The sequence below is a fragment of the Mchenga conophoros genome, linkage group LG22 (genome assembly GCF_057382185.1).
Source record: "Mchenga conophoros isolate Kocher_MC1m ecotype Shallow Benthic linkage group LG22, M_conophoros_male_GT1.1, whole genome shotgun sequence".
In the NCBI taxonomy this organism is placed as follows: Eukaryota; Metazoa; Chordata; class Actinopteri; order Cichliformes; family Cichlidae; genus Mchenga; species Mchenga conophoros.
In genome coordinates, this window is record NC_140546.1 from 23,032,817 (window position 1) to 23,054,766 (window position 21,950).

Consider the following 21,950-nt stretch of genomic DNA (forward strand, 5'->3'; position numbering starts at 1 on the left):
CTTCATAAAAGTTTTCTACTTAGCTCTTCTCTCAAACTGCTTTAAAGGGGCACGGATTCAATTTTATAGTCATTTTGGCAGACACTGCGGCTGAATTATGCTCTCCGTATATTGCAGTAACGTTCAGCAACACTGCAAACTATACCCTGCACAAAGGCAGAATTTATTGTGGTACTTGACTGTACATGTGCTTATAAATTTACGCTTTGGGGGATCATTAGTGTTTTGAAACTTTGTGCCCTGACAATATATCATCCTATTGACATCGCCAGGCATGGATTAATCTGCCAATTAGTCCTGTGCATGCAGAAATGACCCGTGGAGCGACCCGTTCGTAAACTGTCGACCTCTGCCTATGGTTTACAAAATCTTACAGACAGTTGTGTAATGTTTTAAGACACGTATTCCACACGTGATTGAACTGGGTTTTGCTTTACATAGTACGCTAGGGGCACATTGGTGTGGGAGACCCCTCCCTCTTTCAGTAAATTCAAATCCATGCTGGGGTATAGCAGAGAGGATTCGCCATGTGTGATTCGCTCCACATGGCCAACGCTTCGTAGTTGTGCCAAACAGCCCGAAAGACGACAAAACAAATGGCGTGGCTGCACTCATTTCGCCCAAAGATACCCCCTCGACGTGACCAAGAACAAATGGGGCCTGCTGTTGGACTTTGAGTTGTGGATCAGAGAGGGCATGGCTCCACTCCACTCAGAAGATGGATGCCGTCATGGAGAGTAGTAGCCTACGTGTCATTCCCACAATGCGTGAGGGCCCAAGGAGTTTCACAGGACCTTTCCCCACTCAAAATACGTACAACTGAATGCGCTCTATATGCAATTTGACAATATGGTGTCAAAAAAAAAATCATTTATGAGTGGCCCCACCCCCTTTTCCATCCGTTGTGTCGCCAATATAGCGCACTTAGCACAGCCGTGCGCACAAGCCCTCGCAATATCAGCGTCTCCCTGCTATGGGCGTGCGTGCGCGCACCGCCGTTTTTACTATTCCTCATTTGACCAATGAGAGTCGAGGCTGTGCAGAGAAAGGCACACGAATGTGATTCTAGTAAAGATACACTAGTTTCTCACGGAATCCCTTTACGCACAAAGCTCGCCAGGTTTTTTCCCAACACCAATCCACTCTTCCCCTCCTTTTTTTCTTCACTCCCCTTTGCTGTCCCCACCCCAGACTCCCGTGCAATTTTCCCCAATCCCAAACACTTAATTGAGCAATTGGGATTCCTCACGTGTGGGCTGATTTGTAGTTTGAACACGTGGCTCATTCAAAAAAGCCGGAATAGCTGAGGATTTTTTTCTCTCCCCCCTTCTTCTTCTTCTTATTCTAGGTTCTAGACTTAGAGGCGGGCGCCAGCCTTACCGTGTGTGACATTCTCTGTCTCTTTGCCAAGGGGTTTGGAGGAAGACACAAAGTAGTTTCTCCTCCTTTTCACCCAGCCCGCCATCGTTCGGAGACACGAGATTAATAATTGAGCATTTATTTATTGCGCGATAGAGACAGAGGGGCGAGGGAGCGCAAACGCACCGTGAGGCTGCCAGTTTAAATCTATCTGTGGCTTGAACGACCGGGAAGCACGCTACAGCCACTCCGTAGTAGTAAAGGCGATTTAGGCTACTCCAAACACTGCACATCCGCGAGAGCAAATAACTATCTCTCCCTCAGCGTAAAGATTGTCCCTTTCGGCGCAGAACATGAATAAGCTATACATTGGCAACGTAAGCGCAGAGGCGAGCGAGGAGGACTTCGAAACTATCTTTGAGCAGTGGAAGATTCCGCACAGTGGTCCATTTCTTGTCAAAACTGGCTATGCGTTTGTGGATTGCCCGGACGAGAAGGCAGCAATGAAGGCCATCGATGTTCTTTCAGGTGAGACAATCTGGGGCAAAAAGGTGCTATTAGGAAATTATCCCAAACTGCTGCAATTGTGTGAAGATTGCTTTACTTCTGGTGTTGGTGGTGGGGGGTACCCTATGAGAAACGCATGTAGTCCTGTAGGGTGGGGGTGTATCCAAGCGTTTCTTTCTCTCACACAACCTTTACTTGGCCTTTTGACACCGTGGGGCTCACACAAATGGCTTCCCCCAGGTTTGAGTGAAATTCTGCCCTTGTAATTTGACTGAGTGTGGCTTGGTAAAATGCTAGAGTAAACTGCTCAGTGTGAGCAATGCGCGTTATGTCCGTTCAGGGCAGCGAGCAGGGGTTGTGGAAGCCGTGAAGTGAACCCTTATTGTGAGCTCTCTCACACAGCCCCAGCTTGGCACGATTGAAGAGTAATGTGTCGTCGCTTTCACCAGTTTCTACTGGAACTTTCACTCTTCTCCAGGTTTCAAAATACAGGCCTTCTCCAACAGCCTCCACTCGCTATACTGTGAAGCCATTTCGTCCATGCTGACACACCAGGTGGTTTAATTGTGTTGGCCTACATTTGGCCAACACAAACTCAGGCAGGCAATCCACATTTAGCTTTTTTTTTGTACATTAATCACTCCAACCCTTCACGGCTTGTTGTCTAATTTCAAGTTAAGCGTGCACCTACAGAACACGTAACAGCTGAGCTAAACTCGTTCACTATTTTTACGAATAGTGCTAATGTCAGGCTCATTTGTCCTCGTGCTACCAGTGGCTCGCACACTTTGAACAATTTGTGCTCCTATGCAAGAAATATCCAGCTCGCAGTCATGCTTATGTATGCTTCTCTGGATTTTTAGTAGTAAACATTAACCCCTGTTTTCTTTTTTTGGGGGGTGGTTGTTTACTCAGCAGTATGGAGGCCTACACGAGATGTCATGTGGTTAATGAAATTAACGTAGCTGTATTTTGCTAATTTAAATTTCTCTTTTCTTTTTAAGGTAAAGTTGAACTTCACGGAAAAGTTCTCGAAGTGGAGCACTCGGTCCCTAAACGTCAAAGGTACGTGGGTTTTTATTAAATAGTGCTTGGTTAAACTCGTAGAAGCCCCACATATATTTTTAAATTGTAGTCACCCTCTCTTCCTCGTCACACTCTCTTTTTTTTTTTTTTTACTTTGACCTCGTGTGTGTCTGTGCGAGTGTGTTTTAATAATGCTGCATGTGTGTGTGTTGCCAAGCTTTACATATTTATTTTAGTTAAAATACGTACGCCCATCACCCCCCCCCTCTTTCTTTTTTCCCTGAATGCTTTTTGGGGTCAAATAAAAGGGGCGTATGGCGCTCTGTTCCTTCCTCTCGCCATGACTGAGGGGGTGCTCCCAAAACCGTCGTGCATTTGAGTTAAACCACCTCATGGTTGTCTTCTCCTCGCTTGCTCCATTCCCTCGTGTGTATGTGTTTAGTGTATATGTGCAGTTCTTGGCGATATTAAAGCACAAAGCTCAGGGCGAGTACCAAAGTGTGCAGGCTGAAATGTGTGCTGAGTGAGTGCAGGCTGGATTTGAGGCGTACAGGCCTTGTGAAGTCGTCCATTTGAGAATGATCTGCCCGTCATTCTCCCTTGTTTGCCCTACGCTTCCGCCCTCCTCAGCACATTGTGCTGCTGTTGCATGAGATGGACTCCAAACGCGAGTGGAATGGGAGGTTTGGGACCCAAGTCACGAAAACCCTATGGTTTCAGAGTTAGACGCCCGTAACCACACTGGGCGGTACGGTGTATGATTTCCAAAGGTGCACAATATATATTTTTTGTGTGGTTCTCGGAATATGTGCAGTGGACTTAAAAATAAGGGCCATTTTTGACATGGTGTGTGTATTTTTATATTATTTGGTGGCGATGCTGTTTGGTGAAAAATTAGCATTTTCCTGAATTAAATTGCTTTTGGTTGATGATAGTTGCGGCAATTTCTGACTAGTATTGCAGGTTTGCATTGTTTGCTCTCAACGTTTAACTGATCTGCTCTTATGTAAAGAAATGGGTCACACTTGAAATTACAAATTCCTGCTGAAACACGTTGGCATTAAAAAAAAAACTGCTCCCCGTGACTTGTATTTATTTTAAAGCGTTTTGGATATAAAATGGAGCAAACGCAGAATTCGCGAGACCTTTACATGAAATGTATTTTCCACGTGGACATCACAGAAGCATTTCCCGGTGGGCTGTTGGTCTAAATTGTAGCTTGGTTAAATAAACCAGGTGTACTTAAATGAGAATTTGCGTCAGATCTTCAGACGTCCCCTCTAAACGCTGTGGTGATTGTGTTTTTGTGCACACCGAGTCGAGTTTGCGCCACATTTCAGAAAGGTAAAAAAACGTGCCCTTCCTTTGCTACATGGAACACAGTCAATGGGAACAGTATTCTGAGTATACGCTACACACACGCGCATACACACCAAACACACACACGGACACTGGGGCCCCTCTTTGCACTCCAGCTTGAAAATATGAACTGGGGGGGGGCTTGGCCAATCACCTTTGAACCTATTAAGGGGGAAGTGCTAGAGCAGACGAGGATCAAGGGTGGGGTGGCTATAGTTTGGAGTTCATACAGATTCCACTGAATACGATGACATGGTTTGTGGGGATGTGGTATTTTTAGTTTCAAGCGAACCAGGTTAGAGCCCAATTACATTAAAAAAAAAATAATAATTTTGTGCGTATTCTCATGCCTCTATCACGCGTGTGACCAAAGGGGCACCAAAATTATGATCTATGCATTTGGTGTAACATTGGGTTTGTCTTAAGGAGTCTTAAAAAATGGGCTGTAGGCATTAACAGTATAACGCAACGTAATTATTTAATTGGAAACTCATTTTCTGCACATACACGGCGCTTTTGGTTATTTAACTTTGAGTTAATTTATGAACGTTTGCTTTTTACGTTGCGTGACCTTTTCCTAAAAAAAAAAAAATGTGTTAAAGTCTTTTGAAGCAAAAAAAATCCGCCATTTTAAAGATAACATTCACTTATTCTCGCCAATATCTCCTTTATACGATTGTTCTGTGGAAAGCCTGTAATTTTTCTTCAGCTTAAAAATTCAGTTGTGTAAAGCTCTGACCTAGTTTCATATTTTCATGTATTTGTGTACGTAGACATAAAAAAACCCAAAAAACAACTAATAAATAAATGGTTTTAAAAATCTCCTATGATGCAATTGCACCACAGGTAAACCCAAATTGAGGTGGTGTATAGGGTTGAATTCTACTCGCTACTTGGATATTTTTATTTTTTATTTTTTTCCAACAACGTAAAAAAAATGCAACTTGCCCATTCCCACGTGCACATATGTGCACATGCACTGGAAGAAAGAAAATGGCATGGTTGTAAGGGGGTGGGGTATGTGTATTTGAGAGGAAGACCGATATCAAACACGCATGTTTAAATGTACACAACTTCCTTTAAACTCAGTTCTTTAGTAACATTTTAGTACTGGTGATTTTGTTTCTAAAGCTGGGTTTAAATTGTAAATTAAATTGAGACAGTACTCAAACTTCTCATGGTTGCTTATAGAAATCACTCCTAGTGTAAGAATTCTCGGTCACAGGGTCAGCGTGGGGCCCCACCTGCACCCCCCCCTCCAAAAAAAAAAAAGAAAAAGATGAGTTGGGGTGCCAGAGAATTATGAATGTGGCCCCTTGTTTTACTTGGACTGCAGGCAAATGCTAACTCTCCCTCAGTCTAGACTCAAATCAGACTGGCATTGCACTTATAGCTTGTTCTTAAACCTGTTCTGTAAGATCTGGAGGTAAAGACATCGGTGCATAATGGCTTTTCGCATATGGCAAGCTCTAACTGTTCAACTCTGGAACTGCCAAGAATTTCAATATATCCAAATGCATTAATGTAGTTTATTGGGTTCATGGTTTGCATGCACGTAAGGCCTGTGAGGGCAGTGGAAACCAGACTGTGTGGAGTTCAGTCATTCAGAACCTCTGCCTTCTGAATAAGCAGTGGCTGTGGATGGGCGTTGAGCACAGACCTCGTGTGTTTCTCTCTGTCAACAATGGTGTTGACGTACAGTGCTTCATTATGGGGGCGGGATGAGTGAGGAAAAGAAATGGAGATGACTACAGGTATCATGTAGCATTATTCTGCTCAACTTATGAACGCTGTTGTAGTATACATTTGCATGCTTGTGTATACGTGTCTATTGAAACCACCTGTATGCACGGTCTCCCATCAGGAGGCCACAGGTCTCAGCTGGGCTCCAAGAATGGGGACGAATGTGTAGAATGTTGGTCCGTTTGAAAGTAAATAAGGTGCTCGGCCTCCTCCTGGCCATCACATGACGAGCCAACCCTAGTCACTCTTGGCCCTCCCTCCTTTCCTCCCCCTCCCACTTTTAACCCTGCTCTACATGTTCCTGTCAGTGGACTTGTCCGTGTCCATGGCAACGGGGCCCCACCCCCACGGGGCAGAGAGGGCCCTTGTTACCCTTGCTTGAAACTGGGCTATCCCCCCCCCATACCACACCCCACTCACACAGCCTCACACACACCCACCCCTCCCCAAATCAAAGACTGGGACTGGGGAATGTATACCACCCACACCCCCCCACCCCACCACATACCCTGGCTGACTTCTTGTGTGTGTGGGTGGGTGGGTATAGGTTAATCCAACTGGAAGTGCTTTGTGCATTTGCACATTTCGCATGGCGTTCCCACCGCAATGCAGAGCATACCAAATGTGTGGGGAGATGCTGCAAGATCAGCCAGGAATGGCACAGTGGGCCGGAAAGGGCTGAAATTCCTGGTGGGAGTTATTTGGGAAGTTTTCTTTACAATTTGCCCATTTAGAGTTAAGTAGTTTCTTTAATGCGTGGTACTAAATATATTGTACCCCTATAAGTGTGACTGTAGTCCTAGTGGCTAAGTTGAGTAATTTCAGCTTTATGGCCCTTATTGCAGCGGTCTCCAACCTTTTTTGCGCCACAGACCGGTTTATGCCCGACAATATTTTTCACGGACCGGCCTTTAATGTGTCGCGGATAAATACAACAAAATAAAACTGGTACCGAAAAAAAGATTTATTCATAACAGACGTGAAAAGACCCAGGAAATCCGAGTTAATGATCAAAACGATAACAAAATAACGCTGAAAACCGATTTTAAAAACCCTGAAAACCATACATTTCACACCTGAGCCTCAACTCTCGCGGCCCGGTACCAAACGACTCACGTACCGGTCCGAGGCCCGGGGGTTGGGGACCGCTGCCTTATTGTACACATGCAGTACAATTTTTAGTGTGCGCACATTCATGTATGGAAAGTTTCAAATTTGTGTAGTGAATCTTGATCTTAAAAATTAAGTTCACTGTGTAAAAGGGGAGTTCATCAATGCTGCATGTTGAAAGGTGCCATCTTGTGCAAACTACCACACTGTTAATGGTCTTTTTAGAAGAAAAGAAAAAATAAATCTGCCCTGTACATGTAGATCCAGAGGCGCTCGGGGACATTTGAGAGAAAAGGGGGTGAAAATATGTAGTGAAATTCTAGACTTTACACAAGGGGCAAAAATGTGCACGTAACGCTAAACTGACTGCACGGAACTGTGTGTGTGTATAATGTGCGACGTGTATATAATGTGCATGTAAAGGCGATGTGGAACTGGTCTGGGGTCAAGGTTTCATTCCACGTCGTGTGTGTGTGTGTGTGTGCGCGCATGCCTCAGCTCCAAGCCATATGTACGCCTTTTCTTTAGGTGTGTGTGTCAACAGGCAGTGGACTTTGGAGTGGCTTGTACTTTTCTCACATTTTTACACAACATGCAGACAGACCCTTATGAAACTTAGAGTAACTGATTCAGAAGGCCTACTGTCTGCATGACCTCCACACATAACCACTACACTTATGCAGCTGTAAACATAATGAAAGTGGGAGCCATAAGCAATAATTCTGTCTCAATTATTCCTTCCTATGCAACAATGCAAAACTCAACTGTTTGTCTTCACTTGCGTCTTCTGCATGCACACTCTGAGCAAGTGCCTTTTTTTTTTTTTTTTTTTTTTTTTTTTTTTTTTTTTTTGGAGTCTTCCTATGTAGTGTGATGTAAGAAGAGATGAGGGGGGAACAACCCAAAAAAACCCAATGGGTCTGAGACTTGAAGTTGTTAAAATCTCATGATTCTGTACTATAGGATGCATGCTAGAGTCAGGTTGCGTAGATGTGTTTTCTTCCCCCCCCCCCCCCCCCAGCTTTCTTCGTGATGCATCTTACTACTACCACCATCTGTTGGATTTACTTTTTCCCTCCCTCTTGTCCCCTTCTTCCCTTCTTCCCCTTGTCACTCTTTGCTCTCTGTAACACAGCTGGTAATTTGGGAGAAGGGCGTGGTGTATGTGATTGTGTGCGTGTGTTACATTAATTTGAATTTTGGGAAACTCGAAACTAAACTACCCCACTTCTTTTTTTTTTTTTTCTCTCCTTTCTATTTCATGCAGGCTGTTTCAGTACACCTGAGTTTAGAGTGGAATTAAAGACCTTCTGTCAGTGTCCATCTTACTGAGAAATAAGTCCTTTGGGGTTTTTAAAAAACAAAAAAAAAAACAAAACACAAACCTCTTCTGTATTATCCTTGGTATTGTCACTTATTAACTAGCTGTTGCTTTCTCTTCCATCTTTTGTCCCATCTACCTTCACTTTCTTTATCCATTCACCCCTCACCCTCTTTCCCTCTTGTTCTCTCTCCAGGAGCTGTAAGCTGCAGATCAGGAACATCCCGCCTCACATGCAGTGGGAGGTGAGTGCTAACAGGCTGCTAACCGCTTCCAGGGCGGGGCACCATGGGGCAGCCCAACTGGGCTCTCGTTTAGTGGCCTCTGGAGTTACCTTGCCTCCTTTTGGGTTTCAATTGAGCATGCACTTGATGATTAGTTTGACTTTGGCTGCTGTAGCTTAGTGCAACATACTGACCGGTATCGGTGGGTAAGGAGGGTGGGGGACTCTTACTAATGTCACTAGGCAGTTGACAGTCGGGATTAGAGATTTTAATTTGTTTTTATTAAATTTTCACTACCTTTGAGTGTTGTGGTGTTTTGGCTTTTTAGGGGAAAAAAAGATTTAATGAGGGTAGACTCTCCAGATGATGCTGACGGGCTCAGGCAGGAGTATGTTTGTAGCACTGGATCTACATGCGTTTGCTGCTCGCAGAGACTTGTAAAACAAAAAAGCTGCATGCTGATGTTTTTAAATGGGGAAACGTGAGTTGATTGTTTTGCCATGGTGTCCTTCACCACTGATCACATGGGCTTGTTTGTGTGTGTGTGATGAGGCTTTCACTTTCAATGTGTGTTCTTGCACAAAAAAGTGGAAATGAATTAAAAATAAATCAGTGTTGTCTGAAGGGTTGTGAAAGATTCATGCAACCCAGGGGTTGGCCTGGCTTTAAGTCCTCCTTTAGTGTATGGCAGTGCATTATTTTTTTCCTTTAAATTGTCATTTTACTTGTTTGATACTTGTGAATTTTTCTTTGTCTAAAACATACAATGCATGTGGGTATTGGTAGTTTTATTATTTGCTACAGGTATCAGTACCTGACATTGAGAAAGGTGGCAAAATAAAATCAGCCCTTGCTCAATTGTATGCAGACCACTGCAACAGACACATCTGTAATGCTTTTGTCAGGTTTGTGAGATGGTTAGCGGTGCAAGCTCACATGGAAGTGAGGTGGATCTTAATTTGCTGGACACATTTTACGCAATGCACAATTTGAGGCTTATTACGCTGTTGCATTAAACTGTAAAAAAAAAAACCCTGTATTTTAAGCATTGTCTGAAATAACAGTTCAAGACTTAGTGTTTGCTATTCAGCTCCAAAATGACAGCTGCTACATAAAGTAGTATTTAACAGGGTGTATTATTTGACTTGATTTTTGAGTTTCATAGTGTACCTTGATATATTAGACACCCCCCTTCCAAAAAAACCCCAAACAAATTTTCTCTTCTGTAAATTCTTCAGAAAACTGATTTTTAAATTTTACAAAATTGTTCTCAGATGTATAAGTTCATGAGGTTAAGAAGTGAGTATTCTGACGGGTTTAAACTAAGCTGACGTAATTAATTTGCACAAAAGCTACACGTGAAATGGGGGGTGGGATGAATACCAATAGAAATGTTGAGCTTTGACATGGTCAGGACTTCAAGGCCGTTGCCCGATTAGTAGGGGAAAGAAATGGTCTGTTGAGCAACAGTATGTGTGTGTGTCATGCGTAGCACCTTTTTTTTTTGTTTTTTTTTCTTTTTCGTTTCTCCCCCCCCCGCATTTAAAAAAACAAAACACAAACTGGTGTCTGCTCCACGTTCTTACACACTAATCTGTTGGGCACACCTAAAAAATTTTTTATGTGAGCTTAAATTGCAAATTTTTGAACTTTGGCAGTGATTTTTTTTATTTTTTTTTATTAAAGCTTTAAAATGTTGCAATTTATCTAAAGTCAAAATTACGCACTTGCATGTGGAATGTGGCAGCTTTAACACGGCTTTACGTGACTCCCTCCCCCCAGCTACATCACCTCCACTGCAGAGGTTTAGCTGTCTTGGTGTGTGCTTGCACCGCAATTTATATATTACAAAAAAAAAAAAGGAATAATAAAAAATCTGCTTTGTCAAGACCATGGAAGCCAAACAAGAGAATTCTCATGTTCAATTGCACAATTGTTCCACACTGTTCTGAACTACAAGAGTGTAAAGGTTAATGCATGACTTTAGATTTCAGCCTGCTTCAGTCAGTATGATCAAATGGCTATGGACACGCTCAGGGTTTTGTGTTTTGTGTAAGTAATGGTGGGCTCGCTTTGCCTACGCATGTTCCTAAACTCCAGCTCCAGATACACCCATGTATGTATGTACCTATGTAGCGAGGCAGCTTTCTCTAAAGGTGACATGGAGATTCCTCTCCCCTCAAAAGCGAGGGGGGAGGTGATTTAGAAGAATGGAGGAACTGAATAGAAAGAGGTCTTTTGATGCAAAGGCCTTGTTTGTATCTTATCAGGTAGATAAGACAAACGGGTCATATTTTGTGTGTGTAAAAACCTTCCAGCTAGAGAATGGTGGCGAGAGTAGCAGCGTGTTCACGAGCTGTAGTGAGTGGGTGGGCCTGGACTGTTTCCCCTTCCCTTCCATGTGCGCTGATTCACAGAATGTGTAGCATGAACTCGCACCCCTCCCCCAGCTGCTGCTGTTTCCTGCTGGAATGTACCCCACCCTTTCCTGAATGGCCTGGATTCCCATTGGCCAGACTCTGTAGATGGACAGGCAGAGTAGCCAGCCAGCAGCCAGTAACTCCTAGCTTCAGGGAACTCGTATCGGTGCTGGAGCAGCCAATGATGGAGAGTGGAGATGGCAGAGAGGCGGGAGGCAGTCTGGTTGGTAGGGTTGGGGTGCGAGGTGGGACAGGCGGGGATGCGGTCCTGTTGGCTAGAAAGTGGGGTTGAGCTCCTGAGGGTGTGGCCATGGGTTCAAGCATGGTGGAGGTCTTAGCTCAGATGGGAGCCGGCTCGCTCCCCCCTCCTCCTCTCGCTCACATTTGATCACATCTGTGAAACGAAGTCCCGTGGTCTTGGTGGGGTTTTCTGTTATGTGCATATGCTAAGGTTTCTCCCAACACGCCTCTTCTATGTGTGGATTCAACATGCTGATGATCTTAATCTGGTGCATTTGCCACTATTCAAATAAATCCCACAAACAAGTCCTTCATTATGCAATTTATGCTTTTGTCCGCCTTTTACAGCGTTTCTAAGATTTTCTATTTAAAATGTTTTATTTAAAAAAAAAAAAAAACAATTAAAAATAAAGAATGAAAGGCACCAGCTTCCCACAGGGAGTGTCATAATTTGAGTTGACAAGCTTTTACAAGAAGCAGCGAATTTATCAGTGTAACTCATCTTTGAACTTGGGTCCAGAATTGGTGGAGTATGTCCTGGCAGTGGGCTAGGCCTGTTCTTCTGGATGATCTTCTGTTCACCAGTGGGTTCAGATCAAATCCTTTAGACACAATGTACTCATTTTTTATTTATTCATTTTATTTAATTTTTTTCTTCCCTCTCCCCTCAGGTTTTGGATGGTATGCTTGCTCAGTATGGTGCAGTACAGAGCTGTGAACAAGGTAAATATGCTGTTGATTAAGCCTAGTGTTACAAGACACACCCTGCACTGAAATCAGTTTTTCCAAATCCTTCCTTACTGTACAATTGTTTTCAAGTAAATGCTTTATTAGCTTCCTAATGAAATTTTAGAGTAACCCAGGTTGGTCAACTTTCACCGTCATTGTTGGATGTGTGCTGACTTTGTGTATTCTCACAGTAAACACTGATACAGAGACTGCAGTTGTCAATGTTCGGTATGCTACCAAGGACCAGGCGAGGCTGTGAGTACGCACACACAGTGTTCATGTCATTAACCTCTATCTCATCTGTCTTGATCCCTCTGACATGAATCTGCTCAAGCTCCCCCCCCCTTTTTTTTTTTTTTCTCCTCCCCCCCCCACATTGTGTTCGACACCACATCAAGTTCCTCTGTCAAGTGTTCTTACAGTGCACCTGATTTCCTCCTTCCAACACCCAGTCTAGTTTAATTTGACATGCAATGATAACTGGGGCTGTGTGTGTGTGTGTGTGTGTGTGTTGGAGATGGAGGGGGTTAAATTGGCCATCTGGTGCCCCCTGGTGTACATGTATCATACTACTCTGCAAGAGTGGTTGGAAGAGTCTCTTGGAATAATTGATCAGTTCATTAAAAATCTAAATCCTTGAGGCTAATGAGGAGTGAGTGCTGACAGGATGACTGTAAGGTGGCGTTTGGCCAGATCCCCAGTACCTGCTGGGAATGTTGAGTTTGGACCTTGTTCTTAAGACACAAATAATTTACATTAAAACCTCTTTGTTTAAATGTCCCTACCTGCTTTTTGGTTTCTTCAATTAATGAAGAGTCAAACTTGAAGCTTTGTGTAGTTTTTTTACTCCATGTCTGCAAGCCTTTTGCTCTTAAATTAAACGTTCGGTGGTAGCAATCGAGAGGTTAACATGCCAACATCTTTAATTCTTTTCAGGGCAATGGAGAAGCTGAATGGATCTATGATGGAGAACTATACCTTGAAAGTGTCCTACATCCCTGATGAGACGGCGGCACCAGAGGGTCCTCCAGCAGGGGGCCGGAGAGGCTTTAATGCCCGCGGACCCCCTCGGTCTGGCTCTCCGGGTTTGGGCGCCCGGCCTAAAGTGCAGTCAGACATCCCGCTACGCATGCTGGTTCCCACGCAGTTTGTAGGAGCGATCATTGGCAAGGAGGGCGCGACTATCCGCAACATCACCAAACAGACCCACTCAAAGTACGTACACGGAGGTCAGGAATTATACTCGGCATCGCACGTCAGCGGTGTCCTCCTTTCCTTTTCTGCACTGCTGGCCGTTGAGCAGCGATATGATGAGCGCCTTTTCTTTGTGTCAGGATTGACATCCACAGAAAAGAGAATGCAGGTGCTGCAGAGAAACCCATCACTATTCACTCAACCCCTGAAGGCTGTTCGAACGCTTGCAAAACCATCATGGACATCATGCAGAAGGAAGCCCTTGACACAAAGTTGTGAGTTTATAACAAAATAAGTAAATGTGTACCTTAGTTCAGTTTTGTCACCTATTAACCTTTGGCTGAATCTACTGTTACACTGAACTAAAATGAGGGTATAACTGCAAACTGTGATGCTGTTATTTATAATTTTATAAATAAATCACCTTGACAAATCGTATCAAAGCTGCTTCATAAAAACAGCTTTCCCATTTTTAACTTCTTATGAGTTCAGACGTCATATCTTGGCTTTGCTTAAAAATATATCAGCCCTGTCTGTTTGCAGCATGTAGGAAAAGTAATAGAACTGATTGTATCAGATTTTGTTTTTCATTTGACTTCGCAACCTCTTTTTCCCACAGTACTGAGGAGATCCCACTAAAGATCCTTGCACACAACAGCTTTGTGGGAAGATTAATAGGTAAAGAAGGACGCAACCTGAAGAAAATTGAGCAGGAAACGGGGACCAAGATCACAATCTCACCGTAAGTTGCAAAGAGTTCATTGAAACTCTACCTATTGACAGTTTGCAGTCTGTGAGGTTGGTTTATAAAATTACACCACACTTAGAACAAGAAGTTCTAATGCACCTCCAACCTTTATTCTGTCCAGTCTTCAGGACCTAACCCTGTACAACCCAGAACGGACCATCACAGTAAAGGGCTCCATTGAGGCATGTGCAAAAGCTGAGGAGGAAGTGATGAAGAAGATCAGGGAATCCTATGAGAGTGACATGGCTGCTATGAACGTAAGCAATTTAAAAAAAAAAAATTAAAATTTGAATGAATCACTTTTTCAAAGGGGAAATCTGAAGTAACTTTGTTCCAGTAAATATAAATGTGACCGGTTTCTTTAAAAGTGACGTAGATGGTCTGTTAATGTTCTTGGCTTTCAAGTACACTGGCCAGACATGGCCATTAAACAGGCCCCGGGTGGGGGAGGTGGGGATTTTCTGGCAGGTCTTAGAGTCACCAGGATACTTTCTGTGATTAGGGTTTACATAAAATCAAGAAATCAGATAACAAATTAATCTGCCAAGGAACTGGAACAGTGACGTTTACATGTACGGGAGTGATCTGAAACTACCATGGTGTAATGGCACTCTTTCATCCTCAGTTTTCTTGTAAAGATACGTGTACATTTTTAGTGTTTTATTATTTATGTATTAAGTCTTCAATACAAAAGACACTTCCACATGTCAGGTATTGTGAAATCAGTAGAAAGGAATACTTTTATTTTTTTTATTTTATTTTATTTTTTGCTACTCCTGTGGGTGAAGAGGAAATTTTTCTTAGTTTCCTAGCAGAGCTCACTAACCCCCAATGTGTCTGTGGAAATCATAACAGCTCCAGGAAATTCCCTTGAAGGCTAAGGAAAGGTGCATCACTGCTTCCTTTTAGCATGGGATCAGCTGGACCTCCCTTTTTCTGAAAGGAAGAGGAGGAAATCCCATCTCACGATTCAAACGTTACACATTTAAACCATTCATGAAAAACAAACTGTCAACGTAACTGGGAAGAGGTGCAGGTCATGTAAATGTAAACTAATGGGTCATGGCAATCAAATGGGAAAACGCACTTGATATTTTGAGCCTTCGCCAGCAGGTTTTAAACCACAGGTGATTCTTACACTGCTGTGATTTTCTTTTTTTTTGTTTTTTTTTAAATCTGCGTGTAAAGTTGCCTTCTATGATCTCATTAATTATACATTTATTCCAGTTAAGCTCTGTACATGAAGACTGAGCTATATCAAAATAATACCAATAAGTGAAGTCAATCTTTTAGCACACTTAAACTGATTTTCTTTTTTTCCCCCCCTTCATATCTTTCCTTGGCCTTTATTTATATATTTTCCATCAAAATTGGGGAGGGGGAAACCCCATAAAATTGTGGCGAGGGACTGTACCATTAGTCTTCCTTCTTAGCTGTTGAAACTGAGTTTACAAGGAATGTGAAAAAAGCTGGAGAAGCTGCACTGTGCGGTTGTTTACCAAGTGGACAATGCCTCATTTGAGATTTTCTGACTGTCCTAGAAAATATGCTTCAGGCTCACAATTTGATTCATTTTGCTTGTCCAGGGTTTGCAAAAGTCCCAGCTGAAGTCGAGCTGTTTTTTGCTTCGGGAGTTGATGTTTAATTCAGAAAATTGTCAGTTTTTTTTTTTTTTTTTTTTTTTTTTAAGTTTTCTTTACCTAAAGTGGTGCATGTGCAGACACGAATATGATTTGATGGCAGCTGTTGTTGGAAGTCTTTACTTGTCCACTTCAGTAGTAGAAATTCTGTGATGTAGCGTGGTTAATTGTCCAGTGCATCTTTCAGCTCAGCTAGTGAGTGGGCGTGAAGTGTGCTGCCTCCAGGCTGCAAGGAGCATTTCCAGTAGTGCAGGCATATCTAAAGGAGACGGTTTCCTGCTGTGAGAAATTAAACTTAAAGCTTGAGGGTCTTTTTGTTTTTGTTTTTTCTTTCCTGGGGGGGGGGTGTATTTTCCCTTTGTCCAGAGATCATGTGTGATAGCAGTGTTGGTTAGATAATCCATGTGGTGGTGATGTGAATTGCTAACAGAGCTGTCCTTTCTTTGCAGCTCCAATCCAACTTGATTCCAGGCTTGAATCTGAATGCTTTAGGTTTGTTCCCCACTACAGCAACAGGCATGGGTCCCTCCATGTCCAATATCACACCTCCCGGAGCCCATAGTGGATGCTCATCATTTGGAGTAAGTGAGACACTCTTGCAGATATGTGCTTACTGCATACACTACATTACACAAATCCAGGGCAGCCCATGTTTAATTGTTACGCTTGGTGTGCTGGTTCCTTGGGTCAGGTTGGTGAAATCTGTTAGAGTAGAGACTTTGTCTTTAGCCACTCGGTATCATGTTTGTTTTTTTCCCCTTTAGTGCAGTCCTTATGGGGGTGAAGGGCCATTTTGGGCTCCTATGCTGTCAGCGAGTAGCCAGTCCCTTGCTGTAAGTTGCCCATCCCCAAAGTGCTTTGCACGGCTTGTGGCTGCTTGCTGTGGGGTTTTGTTTTGAGTTTATTTATTTTTATTTATTTTTTTTAGGGGGGTTGCATCCACTTTGTCCTCTTGTGACATTTGGGCAGCTCCTAGTGTGTTTGTGAAGTGAATAGGGAGGCTGTCTTTCTCTGATCAGTTTCAGGAGATTGTTTCTGCTAAATGACATTTGAGTTGTCAGGGAAGGTGAAGGTTTGAACGGCAAGTTCATCCTCTGAATCAACAGCCCTTCTCCACATTTTGTAGCCTGCCAAAGCAACTTGTTAGTGTGCCCTCAGCTGGCACATGGACTGGAAAATTGGACTCGCTCCAAAACCAACAAGTACTACTTCTTCTGTTTTTTTTGTTTTTGTTTTTTTTTGTTTGGGGGGGAGACAGTGCAACCACCTCCCTTTCAGATCTTGAGTCAGCCGCACTAGAGACTGGTGATTTCCTGGTCCAGTTTGCATTAAGGCTCCATAGTGTAATAGCTTATTTAAACATTACTGTCCACTTGAGATTTTTATTTTTTTTCCTTAGCAAAAAATAACAAGTTCCATCTAACGGTAAACCTTTGCATTAAGCCAACTCGGACTATAGCTTCTGTAAACAGAATCGGTGTGCAACTGTTTGCCAAATGTTTTAACACCAATCTGAGCATGCAGCACGTTCCCAAAAACACCCAACGATTTTGGGAACATGCTGATCAGTAATGAGTAGGAACCCCACTGGACAATAACGGTAGCATCTGCGTTTACTGCTGCGGGGGCAAACATGCCTCTTCTGATCAACCAGTGATTTCAAGCAGAGGGTGTAAGCGCCGATGACACTTAATGAGTTTAACAGCTTCCACAAGATCGACTGTTGGCATTTGCGCGTTGGTGTTTGAAAGTTGAGCAAATGTTCTGGGGGGGGAGGTCTGTGCATGCGATCTTCTCCTAGTCGCAGTAGTACTAAGCTGTTTATATCCAGCAGGGACACCCAGAATCGGAGACTGTTCACCTGTTCATTCCTGCACTTGCAGTGGGCGCCATCATTGGAAAACAGGGTCAACACATCAAACAACTGTCACACTTTGCCGGAGCCTCAATCAAGGTGAGTGATTGACAGGAGGGTAGAGACTCTGAATGTCAATGATAACATTTTGATGCTTGCCGTCTTCCCGTTTTCATTTGATGGGAACTGGAGCATAAGTGAAGTTTCTTTTTCTTAATGACCTCTTTCAGATCGCCCCTGCAGAAGGAATGGATGCGAAGCAGAGGATGGTCATCATTGTCGGACCACCAGAGGCTCAGTTTAAGGTGTTGCACGTTCACAGCCAAATAAATGCATTAAACTCTCATGCTAAGATTAAAAATTAAGATGTCACTTTATTTAATCATAGCGGAAGTTTGCATTTATCTTGATTTTATTTATTCGCGTGTTAGTGGAGCAGAAGTATTTCTGAAAGAAGTTTTTACCTAATTCGGTAGGATTAACCTGTGCTTGAACACATCTGACTGCAGGCTCAGTGTCGAATCTTTGGCAAGTTAAAAGAAGAGAATTTCTTTGGACCTAAGGAAGAGGTGAAGCTGGAGGCGCATATCAAGGTTCCCGCCTTTGCTGCTGGACGAGTTATTGGGAAGGGCGGGAAAACGGTAATCTAGATTCTTTCATGCCCGAATTATATTCAGTTTATATTTTTGCCCCCAATAAATGTTTTGAGTTAGTTTTGATCTGTGTGTGCAGGTAAACGAACTGCAGAACTTGACCTGTGCAGAAGTGGTGGTGCCCCGGGACCAGACGCCTGATGAGAACGACCAGGTTATAGTCAAGATCAGCGGACACTTCTTTGCATGCCAGGTGAGTTGCATAAAAGAAAAGTGCTCTGGGCATGTTTTTCTGACACTGAATAAACTGCTATATATTCTTTGCCTTTCACTGTAGCCATACAGTTAATTTCCATTTATAACAAGAACAACGTTATGCACGCTGAGATGCTTCCAAAATTGATTAAAAAAAAAACTAAATTTGGCTATTTGTCTAACATTTTGCACAGGAGGTCAGCATTCTCAGGGCAGATTGCGTGGCATCCTTGTACACTTCATTTTATGCTTTGCTCGGCAGTTTTAGCTTAACACTTGTTCCTCTTGTCACCTAGCTGGCCCAGAGGAAGATTCAGGAGATCCTAGCCCAGGTGAGGAGGCAGCAGCAGCAGCAACAGCAGCAGCAGCTTAAGCCTGCATCTGGACCCCAACCTCCAATGCCACGCAGGAAATAAACATCCAGCGGACCTGGAGGAACGGTGACCGAATCTTGCAAGAAGACTCGACAGAAGGACAGATGCAGCAGAGTCCAGGAAGGGGAGAAGACGATGACGGCAGTGGGTCCTAATGCTCATCTCAGGGGTTAAAGGTTGTTGGAGCCCAACCAAACATCCTCCCCTCGTCTTACTTGGGACTGCGTAGCTGATTTAAGAAAAAAAAGAAAGACCCTGCGCCTCTAAAAGTTCCACCCACTCCGCCTCCCTGCATCTCTGCGAGAATGTACTCCTGAGGGCTCCCACCGTCGTCACCTGCCCTCACAAGTGCGCACCCCTCAACCGCTCTACTCATCCCCAAAGGATGTGTTTAAACTTGTATTTTTTTGTTTTCTTTTTACACTAGAAACGCAAAGAAATAAGGACCCCCGCCCCCTCCTATCACCGCCTTGGTGTTGTACTTTAAACATGACAAGATGTTTTGGTTGACTTCAGATTTAGCGAACACCTGGTCTATATATATATTTTTTTCTTGATGTTTAATTGGTTGGTGAAGCTTTCTTATGAGTTTTCTCTGGAATGGAAAAAGGCATTGCTATCAAGGTCCTGTTTGGACCACCTGAAAGATTTATTTGGGGAGGGGGCGTGGGGAGGGGGGTTGGCTCAGATTGTGTGGGTCATGTTTAAGGGGGGGTTGTTTTAGGACAGGACCCCTGAAAGGGTGAATTATATGGGGCGTCCTGCCCTTGTGATAAGTGGCATTTTATAAATTGGGATGCATTTTACAGATAGACCTATAAACAAAAAAGAATTATATTAAAAATATATATATATATATTTAGAGTTGAGGGCAGCGCCACGACTGACACAGGGAAATGGTGCCGAACTGCTGCTGCCCAGGAAAACCAATTAAATATGCATTTTTACTTAACTACCTCAGGATCTAGTACCTCAGAAGAGAAAAGATATTATATATATGAAAAAAAATTGTTCCTTTCTTTTTTTATTTTGCTTTGTGGTGTTTTGTATACTTTATAAAGCTGATAGTCTTTGAACATTTTTATTTTTTTAAGAAAATTTAAAATTTTGGTCAGCTGCCAACTGACCTTGCCTTCAACTCTGGTGCTTTAGGTGGCATTGTACATGTGTATGTGTGACTTAAGATGACCCTGTACATAAAGTCTGTTTGTACATAGCAGCCCCGGAGCAAGAGTTGGCGCCCCCTCAGCTGGCGGCTGACAGAAGTATAGAGAAAATCGCCTCAGTTTTTCCCCTGAGGGTCCACCATCTTCAGAAAGAAGTGCAAAACAACTACGACATGCAAATAATGCCAACCGTACATGACTGCAGCAATGCAATTTTTCTTTTTAAATTTTTTTTTTTTGGGGGGGGGATTACCATAGTTAATGATAATGGTACTTTAATTTGTCAAAATTTCCTTTCACCTTCCTATTTGAGGGCTGTGGTCAGGGTGCTGCAGAGAATACTGTAATGGGGTCCTTCCTGTAGCTGCCCTCAAGTCAGCAGAGCATGTGTTTGTGGTCTGTTCTGTTCCCAGGCCTCCTGCCACCTTTGTTGGCGAGTGTCTTAGCGAGGTCAAAGCCCCCACTAGGTTTAATTTCATATAGAGCGAGCTTTGTCATTTCAGAGTGGCCCTTGTAGCAAGGCCATCAAGTCGATGTCGTTAACTGCCTGGTGAGGGTAGGGGGAGTCACACTGATAGATGCAAACGTAACTTTTTTTTTAAGTTTCAAGGAAAATGATTTAAACAAAAGGATGTCTCTGTAACCCGCAAATGTACTTGATGTTTCATTTAGTTATGCTTACAGGGAATAACGAGCCAGGATAGGCGCACAGACCATACTGGGTGAACCCTGACTGGCGTTTATTTTAGGGAAAAAAAGGAAAGGAATCCAAAAACATAAAGATACAGTTATTTTTTTTTTTTTCCATGCTGAATGTAAATATGTTGATTGTGGTAAAAGTGCTTGAGTGTATCCATGCTTCCACAGTAGAACGCCGTCTACCTCAGCTGAGGGGGCGGGGGGTTGTTGTGGCACTAGGCACCCAGCCCTGCCCCCACTGAGCGCCAGCGCGCACTGATACCTCAGTCCCCCAAACACTTTCTATTTGGGCGCGCCTTCCTAACACCGTGCTTAACTGAGGGGCACAAGTGATACTTTAAAAAAAAAAAAGTCCCTAACATCTCCCATCTCCCTGCCAACCCACCCTTCCCACAACTTCCCCCTTCCTCCAGTTTATTTTTGATCTACCTCTTTAGAAATGTATTTGAAGTAGAGGCATTCTTCTATTTGTCAGAATTTAACCCTTCTCCACACCTCTACGCTCCCCTCCCCCAGATAAGATTAAAAACTAAGATCATGAACTCTTTAGAATTGAGAAGAATCAAGTGATCAATTTTTTTTCCCAGTGTTTATAAATATATACATGTCTTGACTTTAATTGAAATCCTCGAAACAATAGTTATTTCCTTCTGCTCTCTATTTTTGGTGGTGTGGCTTCCATGTGAACTTTTGCTTGAATTTTTCTTTTTGCATTCAGTAGCTAAAACAAGACAATACAGTTGTTTTTTTTGATAAAGGGCCTGCCTATTGTTTCTGATTTGTAAGACTTCAAGATAGATAAAAGTCCTGTATTTTTTTTTTCTTTTCTTTTCTTCCCCTTTTGTCTTTCTCAGATGTTACACTCGCTGATTCGGTAGCTGTTTTGTTCTGTTAGCATTTCTTGGCTGTGTAACGTGGAACATCCTCCTTGGTATGGGACAGATGAGGGACCGGGCCTGAGTTTTTGTAAAAGTGATCAAACTTCAGCTTGATATTCTCTCCTCTGCAACAATGCTTGTGCCCCTTCACCTCCCCCTCACACACAGCTCCACTTGTCAAATGCCTCTAAATAAAGAAAAACAAAATGGAGAAAAACATTTGACACAAATGCATTTTCTTCTAAGATGACTGGGATGCTTTAACTTTTACAGTTAAGTATGATATTACAAAGTGTTTGAGAACCCCAACTAGAAAAAGTCCTGCGGTGCATAGTGTGTAAAAGTCAGCCTCTGCTGACTCTGTAGCTGGAGTTTTTCAGACCTGCTCATGGTCTGGGTTTCCATGACGGAGCAGATCCTGAGGGTGTTAGGTCCTTGGTTAAACTGGATATGTGACAAATGGCCTTTATAATTGGGTTGACTGACCCTGTCAAACATGGTCTTTATTTA

At 43.1% G+C, this 21,950-nt stretch overlaps 1 protein-coding gene across 3 annotated transcripts; it reads left to right on the plus strand.

Annotated features, from left to right (window-relative positions):
• The first annotated feature begins 1,146 nt into the window (after window positions 1-1,146).
• igf2bp3 (insulin-like growth factor 2 mRNA binding protein 3) lies at window positions 1,147-21,671 on the plus strand. 3 transcript variants are annotated; one of them, XM_085261584.1, is made up of 16 exons: window positions 1,147-1,887; window positions 2,871-2,931; window positions 8,622-8,670; window positions 11,981-12,032; window positions 12,230-12,293; window positions 12,975-13,253; window positions 13,373-13,507; window positions 13,852-13,974; window positions 14,102-14,237; window positions 16,070-16,201; window positions 16,385-16,453; window positions 17,455-17,574; window positions 17,706-17,780; window positions 17,985-18,116; window positions 18,208-18,321; window positions 18,620-21,671. In XM_085261584.1, exons 1-16 carry the CDS (start codon window positions 1,713-1,715, stop codon window positions 18,737-18,739), a joined length of 1,836 nt encoding a protein of 611 aa, XP_085117710.1. In that variant the 5' UTR covers window positions 1,147-1,712; the 3' UTR covers window positions 18,740-21,671. The 3 variants fall into 3 exon arrangements, with proteins under 3 accessions (XP_085117710.1, XP_085117711.1, XP_085117712.1); XM_085261585.1 differs by lacking the exon at window positions 16,385-16,453 and having other exon boundaries at window positions 1,159-1,887; window positions 17,452-17,574; XM_085261586.1 differs by lacking the exon at window positions 16,385-16,453 and having other exon boundaries at window positions 1,159-1,887.
• Window positions 21,672-21,950: the final 279 nt, after the last annotated feature.